The sequence below is a fragment of the Lepisosteus platostomus genome, chromosome 3 (genome assembly GCF_059453375.1).
Source record: "Lepisosteus platostomus isolate fLepPlt1 chromosome 3, fLepPlt1.hap1, whole genome shotgun sequence".
In the NCBI taxonomy this organism is placed as follows: Eukaryota; Metazoa; Chordata; class Actinopteri; order Semionotiformes; family Lepisosteidae; genus Lepisosteus; species Lepisosteus platostomus.
The window spans coordinates 19,612,503-19,635,168 of record NC_142613.1 but is presented as its reverse complement, the minus strand read 5'-3'; the positions used below and the strand labels follow the sequence as shown (position 1 = coordinate 19,635,168).

At 35.3% G+C, this 22,666-nt stretch overlaps 1 protein-coding gene across 2 annotated transcripts; it reads right to left on the bottom strand.

Moving 5' to 3' along the window:
• Positions 1-1,349: 1,349 nt before the first annotated feature.
• Positions 1,350-22,656, bottom strand: LOC148674586 (ankyrin repeat and EF-hand domain-containing protein 1-like). Of its 2 annotated transcripts, XM_088624832.1 has the most exons (11): positions 22,502-22,656; positions 19,259-19,647; positions 13,240-13,439; positions 12,568-12,717; positions 11,227-11,350; positions 9,580-10,405; positions 8,223-8,449; positions 7,726-7,883; positions 6,167-6,313; positions 4,369-4,537; positions 1,350-2,653 (listed from the first exon to the last, which is right to left on the bottom strand). In XM_088624832.1, the coding sequence occupies exons 2-10, from the start codon at positions 19,608-19,610 to the stop codon at positions 4,382-4,384; spliced, it is 2,340 nt and encodes a 779-aa protein (XP_088480958.1). In that variant the 5' UTR covers positions 19,611-19,647; positions 22,502-22,656; the 3' UTR covers positions 1,350-2,653; positions 4,369-4,381. The 2 variants fall into 2 exon arrangements, with proteins under 2 accessions (XP_088480958.1, XP_088480957.1); XM_088624831.1 differs by lacking the exon at positions 1,350-2,653 and having other exon boundaries at positions 3,314-4,537.
• Positions 22,657-22,666: the final 10 nt, after the last annotated feature.

Genomic DNA, 22,666 nt, shown 5'->3' with positions numbered 1-22,666 from the left:
GCCAACTCCACACAGCTGAAGCTTTGAAAGAGGGCTCTTTATCTTCTTTTACACGTTTCAGTTACATACTGTAGCTCACACTAATCCTCCTGAATTGAGCCCCTGCATCAAATCATACACATAAAAAGTCCAAGCTTCTGCTCCTCAAGGTAGCTTAACGTCATTTTTTCATAACTGATCTTACTCACAGACCTTCATTGCTTCATTCATTTCATCAGGCCACTGACTAACAAAGACATTTATTAAACCGAGTACTGGGGCAACATTTATGCATGAATCAGCTGTGTGCCATGCAAGATACAAATATGGCATAAAGATGTAAAAATCTAGGTATATGCTTCAAATCCTAAAGTAAAAAAAAAGTATGTTCCTCGGGGGACACATTGCTACGTCATTTAAAGTTGTGCTTTGATCTTTAAAGGTGAGTTGTTGAAAAAATTCAGAATGTCAAAATGTCTACAGATGTCCACATTTTTCCCTGCATGTTAAATAAACTTTACTTAATATGGTTTTGAGGAATAATTCATAATCACAAATTACAGTTTTGTTCACAATGTGTAAATAATACAACTACTAGTCTATAAACTAATTAAAAGTTTAAAAACACACACAGATGTTTCTGTCATATTCATTCATAAATCAGCATTTTACACGGGCAAACCATTTGTAAATGAAAGCCCAAATTAAGCATCTTCAATATTATTCATTTTATTGTTTAATTTAATTATGAGATGGGTGATGTCATATTGACATCAAGAAAATGTGTGATTTTCACTAACACATTAAAGAGAATTTTACTGCCAGAACATAAATAATGGTAATTCAATTTGAAAACTACTGCAAACCTGATCATTTGAAAGACATATTTATTAAGAGAATGGATTAAGAGAAAAATTCTTACAGACCCAGTTTGTGAAGCACTATACCTGCTGAAACTTCACAGATAGATTTTGTGATTCTCAAATCTAAAAATATAAGTGTTGTGGTACCATTAGTTTAAAGAATTAAAACAAATGTCTGTAGTTAATACAAACCTAAAAGCAAATATATACATGCTTAATTTGATGTATCTTACTATAGTAATATTGTTACCATGGGGGCATTTGCAACAGAAAGTAAGTAAAATTGTAATTGTAGTTTTAAATAGCTGTGTTTCACAATTTTAGAATAGCTTAGTCTTATTTAAGTACAAACAGTAGTACAATACTAAAATCTTTGACAGACTATTAACATTCTAGTTTTGCAATAATATGAAGGAAAAATAATGTAATATTAAGTTGTATTACTTCAGTACTTACATACCATTAATACATTATTTAAAATAGCCTATTTGGGCTAAAACTAAAACGTTATTATATTTTCCTTTTTAGCAGCAGCACTGCACCATCTACTGGTAGAGAAAGATGAGCATGATGCCTCCAACTCTATAGTGTGACTACAGAGATGAAACAAACTATACCTAACAATAATGTGCCTTGTCATAAACACAATATGGAGAATGTAAATGAGTACTGTGTAATGTGCAGTCTTTGTTAACAAGATTATTATGAGTATGTGTGTATATGTATCCTGGGAGTTGTTGTGTAATTAAGTCCTGCACAAAAAAGGGCATGAGTCCTTAAAAATAAATTGTCACCTCCTGAAATTGAAGATTAGCCTATCTCTTTAAGTCCTAAAATAATTGCACCATTTAGGAATTTCATGAAGCAAAAAAGCTCATACAGTAAAACAGCACCTGTTTACCTCAAACCTTTGGCTTGGTTCATGTTCACATGAAAGCATCAGTACAGTATAATGTTCAGAAATTACACTCCATTACAACCTCCCAACAGCTTCGTCCTCCTCCTATTAATACTCTTCCCCCATAAAGTCTATGGGACTTATATAAAGAGTTGTATAATATGTGGTTTTCTGAAAATTTTCAACCCTACTGGTTATTATACCACACCTTACATAACACTTAAATAACATGCAGGACATTGTAATGCTGAAAACGAATAACTGTAAGACACAAAAGTGGGGACAAATGCTAAAGTTTTTCCAAAAGACTGCATATCCTAAATATACCACAATATTTTTAATAATATATTTTGAATATTTAATTGAAGAGCAACCATCCTTGACTGACCTTGAAGCTCCCACAAAAAAAGTATTTCAATCACACTTACAGTAAGATTGTAGTTTACTGAAGTAAAAGAAAATTTACTGCTAAGCAAAATCTGTAGGTTTCAGCTACATCACAGTGTTTAGACACATAATTCAAAATTCCGGGATACAAAACCATATCATTTTCTTGAAAATAAATACAGCAGATAATCTCCCAGGATAATGACTAATGTATTATTTGCCGTTTCACTACAGAATCATGTACTGCAGTATACTGTGATGTCATGTTTTTGTTCATGCCAATAACACTAAAATACCCAATCAATAAAATGTACAGACATAAAAATGACCAGATCAGCTGCAAGCACTAGATGTTGTTGTAGGTTGAATGTGTGAAATTATTTGAAAGGCAGTGATTAATTCAAAGGGGTGGCATGGTGGTACAGTGGTTACCATTGCTGCTTTGTGCCTTAGATCAATTCCTGAGGTGCCATCTTCACGGAGCTTGTACATGCTCTCGCCTTTCTTCTGCGAGTTCCTCTGGGTTCTTGGGTTTTTCCCACGATCCACAGACATACTGTAGGTTGATTGGGTTCCAGGAAAACTAGCCATGATGTGATTGTGGCTCCCTCACAACGAAATAAACCGCAACATAAAGAAGAATGAAGAATTGACTGGGTAACTAAATCAATGTCGTATATTTTTCCATATTTAGTGCTTTAAAATTGTTACCGTCCTATCCACAAAATTCACCCCTCACTTGCACATACCTGTTAGTGATATAAAGTTTGTTGATGGACTCGAATATACTATGGATCAACTCTGTAATCAGAGGCCCACTTTTACTCTTATTACCATTATAATTATGTCTTCTACTTTTTTAGCAAAATGTGTTGTAAATTGTAACAACCTCTTCTCTAGAACTACAATACATTGCATCCAACATAACAAAACATCTCTAAATACACACTTTTTCTTTAAAAAAATTGAGGTTATCTTATCATGAATGTTATCATCAATGTACTATGATAGACGAAAACTTCCATTAGCCACATACAGAAGATGTCCATGACTTTAGTGTGAGTATCCTTTTTGCACATTACTATTAATTAGCATCCCTCTGTACAACTCTATCAGAATTTAATCATTTAAGGGCGAAAGTAGTTCTTATGATACAATATAAAGAAAAAATATGAATTTGAATTAATTATCATCATATTCAATATTTATTTGATAGCATTGGATGCATGTAGACCAAAAAAAAACTAAATTATTTCCCTCACACAGGACAAATTAAGTCCTTCCTAACATTTCCTAGAAAGAAGACCCAGTAATGTTCAAGTTTTCCTGGTGCCAAATATAAAACACTGCATTTCTTGCAGAGTTCAATACAGCATCAATGGTAAATCATGTGTAGAGACCATGTACTGTAGGAAAAATGATCAACCTTCCACATTCATCATGTTTACATGCAGCATCACTATAAATTAAGAATGTCAAGTTTTATTGCACAGTCATTTCAGTTGGGAGTTTATGCCCACTTATTTAAGCTTATAGGATTGTTAGCAAAGGATGCATTACCTGAGTGTCTACAACTTCATAAATATATTAGCAGTTTTTAGCTGAAAGTAAGATTTAGGATTTGGATTAAAATGCTTAAAATGCATGTGCTTACAGTAACGCTGGAGAACAAAAAGCACAAGCTTTATTTAAACTATTTTACATATCTTTTTACATTCTACACATTTTTGACATTTTTCATCTGCATCCCTTTTAATTAATGATTTTTGTATGATGCTGTATTTTTCATACATTATCCTGTATCCTCCTAATAGGGTGCCTGGTGTTGGCTATTTGTCTGAATGTACTAAGATTAGGAGAAATGGTAATACTGTAGCTACACCATTTTTTATCATCCATTAAACTACCTTGATAGACCAGCACCAAGCATATGCTACTGTACACATCTATATTTTAAATGCATTTTTGTTCACACACTGGTGTTTAAGGGCATTTAAACTCCAATTATAAAATCAGAGCTATTAAGTTAAATTAAGCAAACAGCAAACAACTAAATCTGAAGTGGAAAAATGTTTTTGTAATGTATCCATTCTCCAAAGAAAGCACTTCATATATACTGTAGATACAGATACTGTAGAGTATCACAGACATATTACAGCATGTTTATGTTCATCCCCTACATGATGGAGGGATAAAACAGGCTATTGATTTAAATAACAAATTTTGCACTTCTCTGCAGACCAGTGTTTATTTCTTAATCCTCTATGCCGCCCAGTTCCAGAGATTTCTGCACTATGTTCTTCTTAAAGGGCACCATGAAGTCCTCGAAGTCCACTTCATAGGAATGACGCTCCCTTCGCTCTTCTTTCTTTCTGAGGAGTTGACTTGTTGTTGGCAGATTACCCCACATCTACAATGCAAAGATTTGTACAAGATGAAGTGCATGGCAGTTATGAGCTGGATGAAAATACTCTAAGCAGACCCAATTTGAATTGATATAAATTGAGACAAGACCCAGGGGTAAATAACAAAATCCAAATGTGTTGATTAGAAAAAACTAGAAAACCAGTACATATTTTTACTCTGATTAAATAATGAAAACATTTAATAAATATAATTTAGAAAACTTTAGACTATATAAGATATTAATATTGAGTTCCTGTTTTTTGCACCCCTCCTTACTTTGCAGAGCAACAAAAATTGTGACAACACACAGGCCAAGAATTTTGTGATTCTGAGTTTACTGCTACAAACATAAGCATACTTAACAAGCATACAGGTTTGTCAATTATCATCACACTAAAGCTATGTTATGGCTCAATAAAAGAAAGAATGATCAGTGCAATATAAAGTTATAAGAGGATACAGGATCCACTCATTCACTTGTTAACAGTACCTGGAATTAAGCACCCAAGACTGACCTACAATTAATAGCTACTGTATGTGTATTATCAACCAATGACAGACCAAAGGAATGATTGGGTCCGCACTGTAACAGCTACTGCTGCTAAGAAATGGGCACCATTGAAGTCTCTTTATCATTATAACATGATTTGCATCTTTTTGGTGTATAATGTATTTGCCCTTCAAATGGTCACATTATTGGCATTGAGTAGTTTGTCATGTGTATGGGAACTAGGAGCTATTTGAAAAGGGTGTTTTCTGATGGATCATCATTCTATTTTGATTCAGTAAAGATTAAACATACAGTATATTAAGAGGTAAAAAAGTGGATTTGATTCAAGTACTCAAAATTTTCAAGGTACTGACATAGTCAATCCAATGGAGATCTTCAGAATCAACAATGAAATGCAAAGCAGAAGTGGAAATGTAAAAACAAAATGCATACTGTCTAAAACAGGGAACAGAAGGCAAGTTACCCAACCACAAAGCTGATGTCATGACTGAAACAGCTGAATACAATCCTTTAATCATTTATGTAATAGAAATCAAATGAAGTAGACAGTCAAATGAGTAACAAACAAGATACTTTATGTTCTGATCGAACAGAAAGTATATCCCAGACATCTATAGTCATAGACATATTGATATTTACATAATCAGTACTATGCAAATCATTCTGGAGGTAACAGTGGGCATACAGTACTAGTTATTACACTAGTAGGAGTTCATTAGTTGAATGGGCCTTCAGTACATTACAGACCTACAGTATATCACACATAATGTTTGGTTTTTCCTGTCACAAACTTTATATTTTATGTCCCAGCTAAGGCATACAGTATGTAATAATCTCAATAGCATCTAAGGTTTATATTGAACCTGGCGTGGTATTTCTAAAATTCTTATTTCTTATTTCTATAAAAAAAACATTACATGTGCAAGGAGAATCTCCCTGTCTTTGATAATGGCAATTGTTGGAACAGAGTTGTGTAGGAGTTTTTTGGGGATTTAGACATTTGTGCTTGTCTTTGTAATGCAAATGTAATACAAGATAATGAAAATATTAGAGAAATCCCCTGGGTTTTGCCCACAATCCTGCTCCATTCAGTCAAAACTTCAATCCCTTGTAGATACTTACTGTTTTTGGCACAAAACTGATGTCGATTCTGTTCAGAGCTCCATTGGTTATTTGAGTGTTTTGATATATGACACTTTCCTTCAGAGACTCTTTCTTTCCACCGGAATCAGATGGTGATGGAGACACAGTACTTTGAGGTAGTAGAACCTGAAGCCAAAAAACAGTTTTTAATTTCTAAAAAATAATTACAATTTAAAAATATACAGGAAACTAAATTATAATGAAAGACAACTTGCATTTTCCTGTGAAGAAAATAGTAAGCAAAGCAACTTTTTGAATATACTGATGCTATAAAAAGCACAGAAATTCTATGACAGTAAAATATGTACAGTAAATTAACCCTATTCACATTTCTAGTGCATCCTCAAGAGACAGCAGTCTACAACATAAGCTAGAGATTTGTATTGTTGTAATCCCTGTGTTATTATAATGCCTTTCCATGTACAGTATTGCTTTGACTAATTATTGTTTCACTAAATTGTACTTTTAGATGATTCATCTTAGGTTTGCAATTATTTCTATACCTTATTTTGTCATGTTTACTGTGTTATATTGAACTTTTGTATTAAAGGGTACCTGTAGCCAGAAAATGTCTTAATGTTATAAAAGAATAGACAAAAGCTGGTCTAGTAGACAAAAAGAATGTATCCTTTACACGAGGAGATGCTGAAATCAGACTTTGCTTTGATTTAGAAATTTTAATTCTCTTGGTTCTGCACCACCCTACTACTTAAAAACTTGTGCCAGAAGAGAAGGAGACTTCCCTTTAGCTTGGGCCCTCCTACATATTTAATGGGTCTTTCCCAGTTTAAGTCTCTGAGACTTAAATTACAAAAAAAAATGCATCATGAATGTGTTCTCTAAAACAGAAAGCTAAGAGTTACTAACGAACATAATTTTATTATTTACCAGAAAACTAATACCAGACAATGATGTCATAACAGAGAACTACATAAATACCAATGCTCCATAAAAAAACATAAAAACAAATAAAGCTCTACTTCTTTAGTTTTTTATACCCTTTAAGTGGTTTTGAATGTAAATCCTGAATGTAAGTCACTCTTACAATGAAACAATGGCTAAAAATAATGTATGATGTGGCAATCCATGTCACCAAGACATCTTATATTGTGAACTCATTCACTTAGAGGTAATTCTAACCTTCACGAACAATTTGCTTACAATTTGCTGGGCTGCAGTAACATGCTACCTGTTGCATGCTTCCCATTGCACTAAATTAATTATGAGACAAAGAATATCAAAGGACAGCACAGTTACACTTCAGCGCACAGTAAACAACACATACTGCACATGAATTACTAACATTTCTTATTGATAAACTTAGGTTCTGTAATGACACTTTCAGCTGCATTTCAGGACTGTGCTTTACAGTGATAAGACATTCTCTGGTATAAATTCTTAAGAGTGGTACTAATTCTTGAGTGCAAACAATTTATACTTGTTAATACAATCTTGAGCTTTAGGAGATACAATAAAATCAGAGAAAAGACAAATACTGGCTTCAGAATGAATTTTATGCACAGGATGAGTTTTACCACCTTATCTTTTGTAGAGCTGGCAGTTGGTTTAGACTTTGCAGCCGGTTTTCCTTTTCCTTTTTTGTCCTTAGGTTTAGGAAGAGTGTCAAATTTTGCTTGTACCATGTCAACTATTCTAAAATCAGCGTATGCTTTAGCAATGTCCAAGGCATTTTGCTCTGTAAAGTAAAAAAAAAAATACAATTTTACAATGCAAATCGTAAAATGAAACAAATGCATGAACTGCATAAGCATCTCCAGAGTGCTTATATTTAGTTCAGTCCACTGAGAGATACTAATTCAAATACAGATAACAAACATAAATTAAATTCAGAAAATACATGAGTACTCTCTCTAGGAATTGAATGAATGTAGTTGAGTACAGTATGCACACAAATTCCTTTAAGGGTATAACATTTAGAAAGCTAAAAACTTTAAACAATATGGTTTAAGACTAGATACAAGTTACGTTTAGAAATAATTAAATCACAGTTTGTTTGTTTTTTTTTGGTGGCTACCTTTTTTATTTTCCAGCTGAACCTTCGCCCCACATTTGATCAGGTATTCCACACAGTTGGGCCGGCAGCTTTCTATAGCTCTCATCAGTGGAGTGGCTCCATTTATTGCAGGAGCATCGATGGAGGCACCTGAGTTTACCAGCAGCTCAATGATGTCCAGCTGTCCAGCATGACAGGCGTGATGAAGGGGAGTCCAGTTAAATTGGTCGCATGCATTGACATTAGCCCTGAAGCATTGAAGGAAACAATGGGTACTTCATTTACTCATGGCACTGTTTACATTACACAATTCAAATTAACAACAGAAACTGCAGCTCTACAAATACTATAACTAGCATTACTTATTTCAACATAAGGTTCAAGGTTACTCATTATATAAACTGATATTCCTTTATAAAAAAATCACCCAAAATGGACAGACATGCATGAAATTTATTTCAGTCACAAATCTGTTGGCAGTGTAGTACATGAATTTTAGACTGATGGCATCACCTTTTTAAGTTAACATATGATGGCATTTCTCACTTCAGTTTCAGAATCTTCTAAAGCTGAGGTAATGGACCTTTCACTGGTTTACACTGCATTAACACCGTTGTGTGCTCTGGGACAAGTGGGCGATATTAATTTATCTTAAAAGAACACAGGGCCAAAACATCTTTCTATCCCTAACAAAAGAAGGTATTGGTCAGCTTTTTCTGCTAAGCAAAAGCAGTGGTCTTTGTGGACTTGTGATTCTTGGATTTATAGCCTTTTAAAGCCAGTTAACCCATGCACCTTGTGAAGAGAAAATACAAGGAAAAAGTACACACATTAATTCCTGAAATAATTTATCCTTCACAACTTTTAAGATGAAAATCAATAATATGGTCTTTTAGTTCATGGAAGCTGAAAACAGAACCAGAAACGGAATAATACAAACATCAGAAGATTTTATTCAAAGCACCTCATAAACACTAAAGAGTGAATTATGCACATACTGTACAGCTGGTGCTGTGGAGTCACTCATCATCAGCTCTCATTTGAAGGAGAGCGCACAAGAAGATAAAGTACAGTAACTTGCACAGAGTACCTTTTATTTTCACTTAAGTATACAGTAGATCACCTATAACTATCACTTATAAATGACCAAAGTAATACTTGATATTATTCATATAATGATATCATCATCATCATCATATTATTATTATTATTATTATTATTATTATTATTATTTGAATACTAGATGTTTATATCCACTGGAAATTAAACATCAAGTATTGGTTTTATTTGTGACTTGCAGGTGGGTCAGATGCTTTTTAAAAAAAACACATGATTTTTACCTGTAAACGTTTTTTCTTAAACCTTTCACTGGCCTTACCCCATGCTTATCAGAAATTTTGCCACTTCATAATTCCCACTAGAACAGGCACACATCAGTGGAGTTTTGTAGAATTTGTCCGTGACATCCACTGGAACACCCTGGCTAAAGGCAAGACTTAAGGATTCAAAATCTCCGGTTCTAGCACAATAGTTAATGTTAGCATAATTTTTTTCAGGCTCTTCTATGTACCACACAGAATCATCTTCAATGGGATGGCAAGGGGGGTGGTCGCGATCGAACCTATTGGTGTCTGTGTAATGCTGGTAGCTTTCAATCATGAACTGTGGAGGACCTCCATCATCCCTGCGACATATGAGGTCTTTAGGAAGAGTACATATTGGCATTGGGATTGAGAATTTTCCCTTTTTCTTCCCTTTTTTCCCCTTTTTTCCTTTTTTCGTCTTAGTGGCATATGATGACAAAAGGAAAGCCTTTTGCAGGAACTTGGACCCTTTAAAAAACTCATTGATATTTATACACCCCTCTCGGCTTTTGTCGTGAACCATGGCTATTTTCTGGATCTCCTCCAGGTTCACCGGTGCACCTTTTTCCTGAAGAACTGTCACAAAATTTTCCTTTGATACATTTTCAGCCTCTCCTTCTATGCTTCCAAATGCACTGCGGAGCACAGCCTCATTTTCAAAGGACCAGTCATGAAGTCTGATTGCCCAGGGTTCATTGGGGTTTACTGCTCCAGGTTTGGAGTATTTGGCATCAAGACTCTCTGCCTTTCTAAGCTCCTTCATGGCTGCCTTATGTCCATACTCTTTAGCAAGCAGACGTGGAGTCAGTCCTTCAAGGTTTTTCAGTTTAGGATTACAGCCTGGAAAAAGCAAATGCTCACAGCATGATGTTAAAAATTCTTACTTATAATTAACAGATGCTTACAATATATCCTTGGTGACTTAACTAAAATAATGTGTAGTACTAGACTCATGCTAAAATGTGACTTAGGGAAATAGGTCATGTATATTGTAGTACAAGATATAGACTCAGAAATACAAAGATAATATAACAAACCAAAAAGAAAAATAATAGACATTACTATGGATTTAGAAATCACAATTAGAATATCAAATAATACTTATAGTGTCACCAAATAGGGGGTATCATGGCAGTCCTGTCATAGAAATTACAGGTGCATTGTCAATGATATTTGAATTAATTTATATATTCTCACCATTGGCCCTGCAATATTGGTGTGGCCAATCTGGACACATCAGTTTTCAACTATAGACAGAACCCCAGGTCCGGGATTGAACTCAGGTCCCCAGCTATGCGAGCTGATCACTACACCACTATCCCTCCCCAGTCAGTTATCCATTATTATAGATTTATTCCATTATTTAGAATATTTAGTTAATATAACAAAATTTAAATTTTGAACTTATCGATAGTGTTTTCTCCTGCTTCCTGTGGTAGCCAGATCATAAAGTAAAAACTTTTTACAGCTTTTACATTTTTTTACATTAAAAAACTTTTAAGCTTGATTGCATGTACAATATGAGGAATTTGACAAAAGCTGAAGAATCACAGAAAACACTTAATGGGAATCAATGACACCTGAAAAATATAAAGAAATTTAAGTTTATATTTTTAACATGATGTAGATTTTGCATTACTACTTCACAGTTTATTTGCTACCTCTCTGAGAGAGAAATTTGCAGCAGTCAGTGAAGCCTCCTTTGGCTGCATGGTGAAGTGGTGTATTCTCATCCATACTCACGACTCCCAGATCAGCCGAATATGCAGAAAGCAGTTGAATTACCTGCATGTCAACACAGAAATTCATTGATGTGGCAAAAAGAAAAATGTTTCTATTTATGGATTTTATTTTAAAGCAGGATCTCATAGATTTTTGATAGTTTCGCAAAGCAGCTTGACTGAAATTTCTTTGAGCTTTTATTTTAAAGACATCCTAAATTTCCCATAAAAGCTTTTCTACTACAAATATAATCCCTGGTCAGTCAACTGTGACAGAAGTGTTACTGCTTTGTATCCTGATGTCATCAGATATCAGAAGCTAAGCAAGGCTGGGTTTGGTCTATCCTGGAATAGGAGACCTCTAAGGAAAACAAGGTTGCTGCTGTAAGTGGAGATGGCTGGTACGATTCCCTCTGGAACAAAATATGCAAACCAATGACTGGAGACAAAGTGTTCTTCAGATGAGACATGAATCTGAGGTCCCGATAACTCTCTTTAAAGATCCCATGATACTTTAACAGTAGGAGTGCTAGTGTCCTGAATACATTACACTCTGTACTTGGAAAATAAGGCTTAACCACTTGAATTGGGGAAGCAGTTTCTCACTTCTCCACCACATCTGTTGTGTAGTGGAGCTTCTGGTACATAATGGCTGCTGCACATCACCCAGTGTGGTACTTCAATTGTGGATGAATTGGCTCTCCTCCTAAATGTGAAGTGCTCTGGGATCCTTTGTGATAAAAAGTGCTATACAGATCAAAGCAATTATTATTAAAAATGTACACATATAAAAGTTAAGTTTAAGTGTTAAGTAAGGAAACTATATAGTGAAATACTAAACCAAACTGTTTATTAAGGGCAGAGTCTGAAACAGAAGGGGTTATCAGGGGGTCTATTTCAATATTTGATAAGGCTACATAAAATATAATCACATTGGCCTGTGCTCTTGTTCTCCAAGACAATGCTAAAGCTACTTTGAAACTTCAAAACATTTTCAGTTTGGTCCCTCTTGTATTAATGGCTGAACTTTTTTTTATTTCCAAATTTCAGTGAACGTCCAAGAGGAACTCATTTTGATTGAAATGTCATTACCTGTTATATAGCAGCTACAATTATTCTTGCTGGGTCTCCAGGACCCCGAGAGAAGTACTATACTTTAATGTTTTGTACAAAATAAAAACTTTATTATCCATGTAACTCTTATATATATAACTCTGCCTTTCATAACTGGGTCTAAATGAATCAGGGAACTATGAAACAATATAACTATAGTTACAGGACCTCAAAAAATCCTCCTTCAGCTGCATAGTGGGCAGCATGGTTTCTTCTCTTGTCTAGAACATTGACATTGCCCCCTCTCTGTAGAATTGCTCGAACCAGTTCCACTGTGCCTGCTTTTGCTGCTTCCATTAAAGCAGTATGACCTGTAATCTGGACAAGAAATGGATCATTATCATTTGAAATCCTGCACTAAGAAAAAATGAGGGACATCTCCAACCACCACATAATGATGTGCTTGCCTTATTGCATCTTTAGTCTTGCATTCTAAAGTGTACATTATGGGGGGAAATCATTTTAATAAGCTTCTAGCACTACTCGTCCAAGAAGGTCACAATCCAGTAAATGTTATGGGCCTTCCTAAAACCATGACTGTAAGCAATTTTATTTTCAGCACTGAAACAGGTGGTTTGTTCAGTTGAATAGTTTTCTACTTAATTTTCACTTATTTAGGACAATTAACTAAATTAATTTCTCTCAAGAGACTTATGTCTCAAGGCTTTACCAATTTGATTGAATCTGAGCCTTTAAGAATTTAATGGGAATATTTTCTTTTTATTTTTAATCTCAAGAGATTAACTCAAATATTAGACTCACATATTTAGACTTGGTAGATCTGAATCAAACACTGCACATCTACCAAATTACCCTCCAGACAAATTCATGTCAATTTACCTCATCTGTTGCATTTGGATCAGCTCCATTTTCCAAGATGTTCATGCAAATAGTGACACAATCTTTTGCATGCTCACAAGCCAGGAGAAACACGGGTTTTCCCTTTCTTGAACAGTTGTTGACTTCAGCCTTGTGCTTGAGGCTGATCTGAAGACAGCACAGGTGTCTTTTTGTTGGAGAAATACAATAGAACAAAACACCTGAAAATGATCATGGACAATAATAAAGGTTAGACAGGTCTAAGATATATTGGTATAATTATAGCTTTTACTTTACAAAATATTGATTTTTAAACTAAGATGAATATCATGACTTATTTTATCTATTTTATTTAGATATTATTTTATAATACCTGTGACTTATTTTACAGGATTTTATATATTGTTTTTCATGGTCTGCTTTGTAATACCCAGGATGCTGAAGGAACTCCTCCCTACTCCTTGTAGATCGCAGATGTCCCTTTGTAGGGAAATAATAACCTGTATTCAGTAGTTTCTTCCAATGTAAGAGACCTTCAACTAATAACCATGAAATCTAAGTAACGCATGGGCTGTTTATCAGAAATATAACCAAGAACACATCGTGTTTGAAAGAACAGCAAATATAAGCAGAAATAACAGCATAAACTGAGTAGACATTGCATTTATCTCTTTACAGCTGCATTATATGAAAGCATTTCACTCTCATCAACATGGAGGAACAGTGGTTAGCAATACTGTCTTACCACACTGGGACACTAGGTTCAATAACTGGGCTGCTATCTGTGTGGAGCTTTGTATGTTCCCCTTTGTTTTCCTGGGTTTTCTCCCACAGTCTAAAGACATATTCTACTGGTAGGTTAATTGGCTTCTGGGAACATTGACTGTGGCATGAGTGTGTGTGTGTCTGTCTAGATCTCTGTGTCCTCTGTGATGGATTGGTGTCCCGTCCAGGGTGTATCCTGCCTTGTACCCGTCACTTACAGGAATAGACTCTAGCTCTCCTGCAACCCTCCAGGATAAAGTGGTCAGAAAATAGATGGATGGATTTAACTCTTATTTATTTTGTACTAGGGAAATGTGCTTTCTACAAAACTAAATATACTGTATAGAATCACCAGATTGGTAAACTATAGAATTAACATTATTAAAATATTATTTTAAATTAATAATATAAAGCTATTCAGTCTTGAATAATTCAGATTATTCAGTCAACAGTAACTGCATGAAGGCAAACTATCCAGAATTGTACTCACTAAGACTCCCTGAATTCAGCCCAGAAATTAAGAACGTTAAGACAACTGTTATAGTTAAATCTTTATCTCATGGAATTAGTCATTACAGCTCTGAAACTATTACTTCACTTTTGCTTATTTATATACAGTATACATCAAAATCAAAGCACAAGCTGAATCTGACATTAATATTTAAATATTTTGATTGGTTTATTGACTTTAGAAATCTTCAGATTGTTAACTGCTTTTTCAGCCTTGATTGATTTAATAGATTTTTTTCTGTATGAGAAAAAATGTATGAGCTGTTGAAACTACTCATTATTATATGGACAAAATTACTTCATACTGTACATGTCACTTTGAAATATCTCTTACAAGATGACGGGAGATATTTGGTAGATAGAAAAGTCCTAATAAAAACATCTTTTGTTGATTATGAAGTCACTTAAAACAGTAAATAAAAGGTCAACAAATTATTGATTGTGATCAATGGATTTATTTCTTTTTAATGTATAATAAAGTAACAAAAATCAATTAAACATATGTGGCAATTATCTATATAATCATAGTGGTCCATTTAAAGTCTGCTTCAGGTTTTACATCTTGTATTAGAATAAAGCACTTACTCTAAATCTTTATTACAGGGAATAATTACAACAATCTACAGTATTTGTTCATAGCCTTAATGAAATGCAATGAAACTTTGTGAAGAGTCTCAGGGAGAGAGACTTTTTATGTGAATGGCTTATATGGAGACAGGGAAGCAGCTTAGCAATGATAGAAAGAGGACCTCAAGAAGTATGGGTAGACGCTCAAAGACTATATGTTTTGATAGCTGTTTTCACTCCACTTGAACCTATTTTTAAAGGTCCCATGTTATGTCACAGCTCCAACATCCCTTTCTGGTAGTTCTATTTCTTCTTAACAAATTTTGAATGCATGGCATTCAAAAGGTACTCATATCTTGAAAAGAACCCTTTTAAAGGGTTCTTCAGCTTTTTATAAGGAATATTGCACCACTCTATCACGCTGAACCTCTCCAGCTCCTTCAGTTCGACAGGACAACTCTTCCTTTAATTCATACCATGATTTTTATGGCCCCCTAACCATTTGGTCTTCAGGTTTGATGTGTGATTTTTATTGTTATCCTACTATAAAGTCCCATTTGTGAACATCATTGAGCTTTTGTACAGAGGCATGTACAGTATTTCTGTTCAAAATACTGCATCTGGATAAACCTTGGGAAATATCTGTCCATTAGGTCTAACTAAAAGGGCATGACCAGGGACTGCAAAATAATCCTAAAGCAGTACAGAGAACAGAGCAATTTATATTCTTCACATACAGTAACTAATAATGTTCTTTTTAAGTTTGGTTTAAAAACCAATTTGTATTCCATCCATTCATGCTCTACTTGACTGGAAAGCCAATTAGTTGATGCCTGGAAAATTCCTCTTTAGTCATTTCTTTCCAAGTTGCTATGGCATTCTACTACAGACACCAGATTTATGTGAACCTTAAATGTTAGTCTTGACAATAGGGTATCCTGAGAATAATGTTGTTTTTTTAATGTTCCCAAGTGGTATGATTTAGCCCCTATACCACTTTTCTGATTATGCAGTATATTTGGACAAAATTATCCTATTCCTGGCAGAAAAAAAAACCCCAACATTGGGCATATCTAAACTGGAATATCTCAAGTTTTGTTTACAGCGATTACTAGAATTGTTGAGGTTAATAATCCTTTGACTTGGATCTTTGGATAATTCCCAGTCTTCCTCTGTGATATGACACTGAGGTGAAACTTGGTGATTTGTCTCACTCTCCTTTAATATCCAGAAATAATAAAGGTCAACACAATGTGGGGAGTCAACAAAAAAGGTCAACTAAATGTTGATAGTTAAAAGCTTAGAATTTAAATATTACAATACATTTTCATAATGGCAGTAGTATGGCCTCACGTAGAATATTGTATATCATTTTGGTCACTAAGTTGTACAAAAATATTGCTGCTCAATAAACAGTTAAGAGAAGAACAGCCAAATACTCTAGTCTGGGGCTTGAGAAAATGTTGTACACTGATGGGGTGAAGGAACTGAATATCTTTAGTCTTGAACAGAACAAATGAGGGAACTTATACAAATATTTAGAGTTAACCCAGTGAAATGTAATATACAATGAAACATCAACCAGATCACACAAGTAAAAATTGTGTGGAAGTTCATTTAAAACAAAGAACAGGAAGCACTTCTTTGCACAGAGAGTTGCAGGGGTATGAAATAAATTATCCTCAAGGTAAGTAAATACATTGGCTTCTTTCAAGAAATGAATGCATGATATCCTTAGAATTAGCTACTAACTACCAAACAGACCAGACTGTCCCCCACATCTTTCTAATCACACGTACAGTATGTGCTTATTTAAAAAAGTGGTTAAAATTACAGTAATTATATTTTAAATATAAATATATTTCAATATATTTACATGGTATGAATAAAGTTAAGAACTGTATATTTAGAAATACATGGAACTGCTTTTTGCTGTGATGTTATTCATACTGTACATTCAGAACTTTTTTCATATACTATGTTGAAAACAATTCTGGTGTAAACCTACATTTAGTTCTTTGGAAATAATCTTTTAGTTACAGTATCATAAAAATCCCATACCATTTAGCAAGACAAGCAATGACAAAATGAGGGCGCACAGATGGCTCTTTCAGGCCACCTGCTGGTTAGCCTCAGGTCAGACTGGGGAATTGTTCACCATGTTCCCTGTCACTACCCACCAATCAGAATCAGTCTGTCACTAAGGCAGACCAGGAGCTTTGGTCTGGCTTCAAGGGTCTGTGGAAATGGACATGAATAAATAAATGTTGCCCCCAATCTCTAGCCACATATACTGAATCATCTTTTGAAGGGGGACATACAAGTACAAGGAGACCTCTGTAAAAGATGCCAAACAATATAACAAAATAGCAAGTTGGAAGACCAGCTTAATACTGTATACAGTATATACTGCACTTCCTCATTACAAATGAAAGGACCAAGACACTGTGAATGAGATACAACTTCCTTCAGATCCAAAGCTATTTTGTAACAGGTATGTCTGTGCTTGGAAGTAATTTGAGGAAACAGAGACCTGTGTTGTTGTTTTTGTTTTGCATTTAAGGGAAAAACTATTTTTAGTAATACCAGTCAGAGCTTATATCTTTAGGATGCAATGTCTGGTTTGGCGAAACAATTCTCACAAATTTTATTCACTGCTGTGCCTCTTTAAGTACAATATATATACTATATATGCAATATAAGTTGTTCATCTTTGAATAGAAAGTGACAAATAGGTTTTGTTAAAGGCTAAGTGTTGTAAAGAAAATGTCTTTGAGGCCTCCATTGCTCCACCATCTCTCTGTGTCAAAGAGACAAAGAAACCATATGACCAACTTGGTCGACTTTCATTCCTGATTATATAGGATATGTTATCTTATATTTTAAATAGGTATTTTTACTTTTACATCAATACAACATTCAGAGATATCACTCCTGAATCTTTATTGCTGAATGAGTATATATTCTCTATGTAGGCTACTAAATATCTGTTATCTTTTGAAAATTAAAATTTGGAAGAGGAAACATTCTCTTTTAGTATCCAATAAAAATTTTGGATACTAGCAATTTTCCTACTGTGGAGATCTTGATATCCTTCTGATTCAGAGACTCACCACCATTAAATAAATAATTATGGGCGAAAACAATCTGTGAAACTAATTAATTTACATTTCTCATATTATGATAAATACTGTACTGTACATTTCAAGCACATTGGTCATGTCTTTCAACCCTGGTAAAAAGGAGCTCACAACAACAGTATAGGGGCAAAGGCCACATACATGTACTAAACACTCATTTACACCACTCTTATCTCCAAGCTTCATGTGTTGAGATAACAAAGTTAAAAATTTACACTAACTTTTTTGATGGTATTACTAATACAGCATTCTATGTAATACACAAAATAAGTATTAAGTTGCAGGAGAGCCTATCCCGGCAAACAATGGGTCCAAGGCATGATACACCCCTGGACAGGATGCCAGCCCATTGCAAAGAAGACACACAGACATGCACACAATCACCCCAGGGACAATGTTCCCATAAACTAATTAACCTTCCAGTATGTTTTTGGACTGTGGGAGGACATACAGTTCTAATTCTCAAGGACATGGGGAGAACATACTGTACAAACTCATAGAAGATGGGTCCGGTACTGAACCTACTGTATGTCCCCAGTGCTGAGAGGTAGCAATGCCCCTGTGACGCCCAGAAACATATTATAATAATATATACATTAAAAAATGTCAATGAACTAAATTATAATTCTAGTCATAAAAGCACTCTGCATTTGCGTTTTACAAAATAAGGATTACTTTACTAAGGAACCAAAACATTATATTATAAACTGGTCCAGGTATTATTGGTTTCTTTGAGCCCCTACTAATACGAATTTCATAGAAAGAGACTGTGTTCAGTAAATATATTCAATTTAGAAAACAGATACTGTATAGTATCATCTCACTGAATCCAGAGTTAGGTCCAGTAATACAGTAAATGCTGGGGGACTGTATGAGACTATAATTTGCTTTATTAAAATGTAAAGTTCACTTGCTAATATTTTGTCTATTGTAAATTCTGCATATGTGGTTAAATCTTTCTTGAGTTTGTGTTTTTAAATTTCCTTTGGAAAGAGATTAAAAGATCTGAGCTCTAAATCGTTAAATGTACCATTTAAGAACTCTGTACATTGACATACCTTTCCCTTCAGAATCTACCATTTTCATGTCAGCCCCAGCTTCTGCAAGAATAGTGACCACAGTGTCATGGCCTAACTCTGCTGCTTTCATCACAGGAGTGCAGCCCTGTTTGTCCTGCACATTAGGATGTGCCCCCAGAGACAGCAAAAATGAGCACATCTCTGAGTCATTAGCCACAGATGCCAAGTGTAGGGCACTGTTCCCACTCTGGGGCTCAGTTATGTTGAGGAGATTGGACACCCCATGTTTAACCATCTTCTCTATCTGGGCTTTGTCCCTCTCCTGAATGCATTGCAGCAGTTTGTAGATCTGCAGCACCTCTAACCGCCCCTGAGCAAAAGGGCTCTTCATGTTTCCACACTGGCTGTTCTTCTGAAGAAGTGCAATCCTAGAATAAAGGAAATAACACAGATGGTGTGCTAAAGTTATCTTATATGGTGCATTTCACATCAGTGCATTTCAAGGTGCTTTACATTTAAAATAAACAAAAACAATCATGCATAAGTAACATGATGACACTGCTCAAAATAAAAAAACAGATTATTAGTTCTAAACTAACACAGGAAATACAAATTTGAAGAAATGTGTTTTCAAAATACTTTAATCCGATGAAAGAAGCTGTAATGGTAGAAAGAAATATCTCAGTATGTCTTTGAGGTGGCAAGGATCCAAATTACTCAGGGATTTTAAATCAGAAGAAGTATTTTCAAAATTAATCCCTAACTTTGTGTGGGAGACCAGTGCAGTGGAGGTCATACCAGGACCTATGGGCTTGTAAGGACTTAGATCTGGTTTACAATTCCAGCAAAATACTGATACCGATTGATAGTGTGTTTACAGGCACCAGCAGAGAGTCCATTAGAAATCAAATAGCATAAAAAGGTTTCCCAGCATTTAAATAGTAAAAAAAAACTAGTTTATGAAAATGTATGATCACACATCGCTTACATCTTCCAGATAATGTGAGGAGCAATAAAACAGGCATACTAAATGTTAGGCTATGTAGCTGAAAGCACAGAATTCTAATCAAGAGAGGTTATGTTAAAATTGTATAATACACAACTTAGGCACAATAAGAATAATGTGTACAATGTTAGTAACCATATTATAAAAAGATATTGCTGCTCTGGAATCAGTCCAGAGAAGAGCAACTAGATGCATCAAATAAAGCTGCATTTTGAAAAAAATACAATTGACAAGGGAAGATAACATATTCCTTCACAACAGGTTATACAGTATGGCTAAATCATAGCTGAACTAAACACTCTAAGACAGCTAAGAACTGACCCTTGTAGGACAATGGAAATATGAAAAGAATATGTCAGTGGCTGTATGACAGTGATCTCCAACCCTGGTCCTGGAGAGCTCTAGTCCAGTTAGTCTTATAGGTCACCTAAATCACCTTATTTAATATTATGTTATTTTTTAATATTATGAACTCCTGAGATTTTCCAACGGTTTACTGCATTTGCTTATCATTAGGGGGAGACCCACTTCATCCATCACTGACGTACACTATCCACCTGGGCTTATTAAAGTTAAAATAATAGACTTAGTTTATACTAAAGCGGAAATGAAGCGGAGATAGTGGAGATTGTGTTAGGCTGTACCCCACAGAGCTGAAGACATTAAAGACTGTGCTTTTTTTCCATAATTTCCTGACTTTAGTTTCCTGTCACTCTGCTCCAATGTATCTGCGGGTAAAGCACAATGGAGGTCTGGTCACTCTGGCCTGCATGGCCCTGGAGCAGGCTGGGCATGAGGTGGCCATGCAGCACATACATGAGGAGAGAGACAGGATTGAAGGAACCCCTGGGTAGGCTAATAAGCTTTAATGAAACACCACCCCAAAGCAGGGCAGCTGCATGCACCATTCAAATATGCAGGAGGGACTGTTGTGCACCTGGCATTCCAGAGGTCCTGAGGCAGTTGAGAGGAGACGTGGATGAGTGAAAAAATCTCCTTGGTCACCAAGCCACAGTCACTTGTACAGTATGCATGCTTAGCGGGAACATTCACCATTGAGCTCATTTAAGGATTAGGATCATGTTGTCCTCTTCTAGCACAGTGAGGCTATGGGGCCTAGGGACCGGACTATGCTCTTAGTCATCAACTGCCTCAAAAAGGGTACAGTAACTCAGCCTGGGACCACCAGCTGTGTGTTAGGCAGAGACAGTGTAATTGTCATGGAGACCAAAGACTTGGGGGCGGAGGTTGAGGATTTGGGGATTAAGAAGAACAGAAACAGAGGCAGAGAGACCCTGGGTGGGCCGGAATGCATTCGTGAAACTCTTTCTCCCCTTGGTTTTTCTGTTACCAGTGCTTTTCATCCTCTGTCCATTCTCTAATTCCAGAAATAACATTGAACCCCAGTGTATGTATCGAATAAGGACTGCCATGTCATCGAGGGAAGTAGGCAAGGAAATTCCATGTTGATAGTGGACAGCCAAAGCAGCAACAGCAAGCTACAATTCCCAGTACAAAATCCCAGGCACTCTGGCAATGGCAGAGGCTCTGGCAGCTATAACAAAGGCACCCTGGACAGGATGTGGATTAACATTAGTTCAAGAGTTTAATTTGCAAATACAGTAACTAAACCTATGGACTGTCTTGCTATGACTTATGGTAAAACTACAGTATATCACCTTTCATTTTGGGAACCGTAAGGTCATTTTGCTTTTTTTCAGGCAGACAATCAGCTTACTAGAAACAAAAATATCTTCACCAGTCAAACTTCCCAGGGCTTACATTGTAGAATCTAATTTTATGTTCTTCAGTAAAGATACAGTATGTGCACATGCTGACATTTGTTCACAATTACTGACGCTATACTTGGTTTGAAAGCTATTAAAACTGACATATTGGCCATTTCAAAACTGTCTCTCTCACAATAAATTGTCTTTCTATGTTTATGAAGTCCAAGTGGATAGTAGCTGCGTCAGCATGCATAGGCTACAAAGGACACTTTGTTTTTCTTTTCAGCATGGAATAAACCTTGTTCATTTCTATGTTTGAGTGCAATAATTAATCGATGTTATATGGTTAACATACCATTGCATATTTTAAACTAAATTATTTCACATTCAAACTAAATAAGAATACTAATCTTTATCTTGTTGTAGTAACTTCAATATACTTCCATGATAATAAGCAGAAACAGCATTAGTAAAAATCACAACACTTGAAATTTGCTCTACAGAAACAGCCCTCAAGCAGGTCGATAGTAAAATTCAGCAACTTACCCCCGAGAGAGTGTGCGATGGATTCTGTGCAAACCGACACGATTACACAACTTTTCAAAGCATTGCTAAAACAAATGTGAGTCACACAACAAACAGCGCAAGACCAACTATCAGACAGGCTGACTTAGAACATAATCAGAAAACATTGTGTCACAACGGAGATGC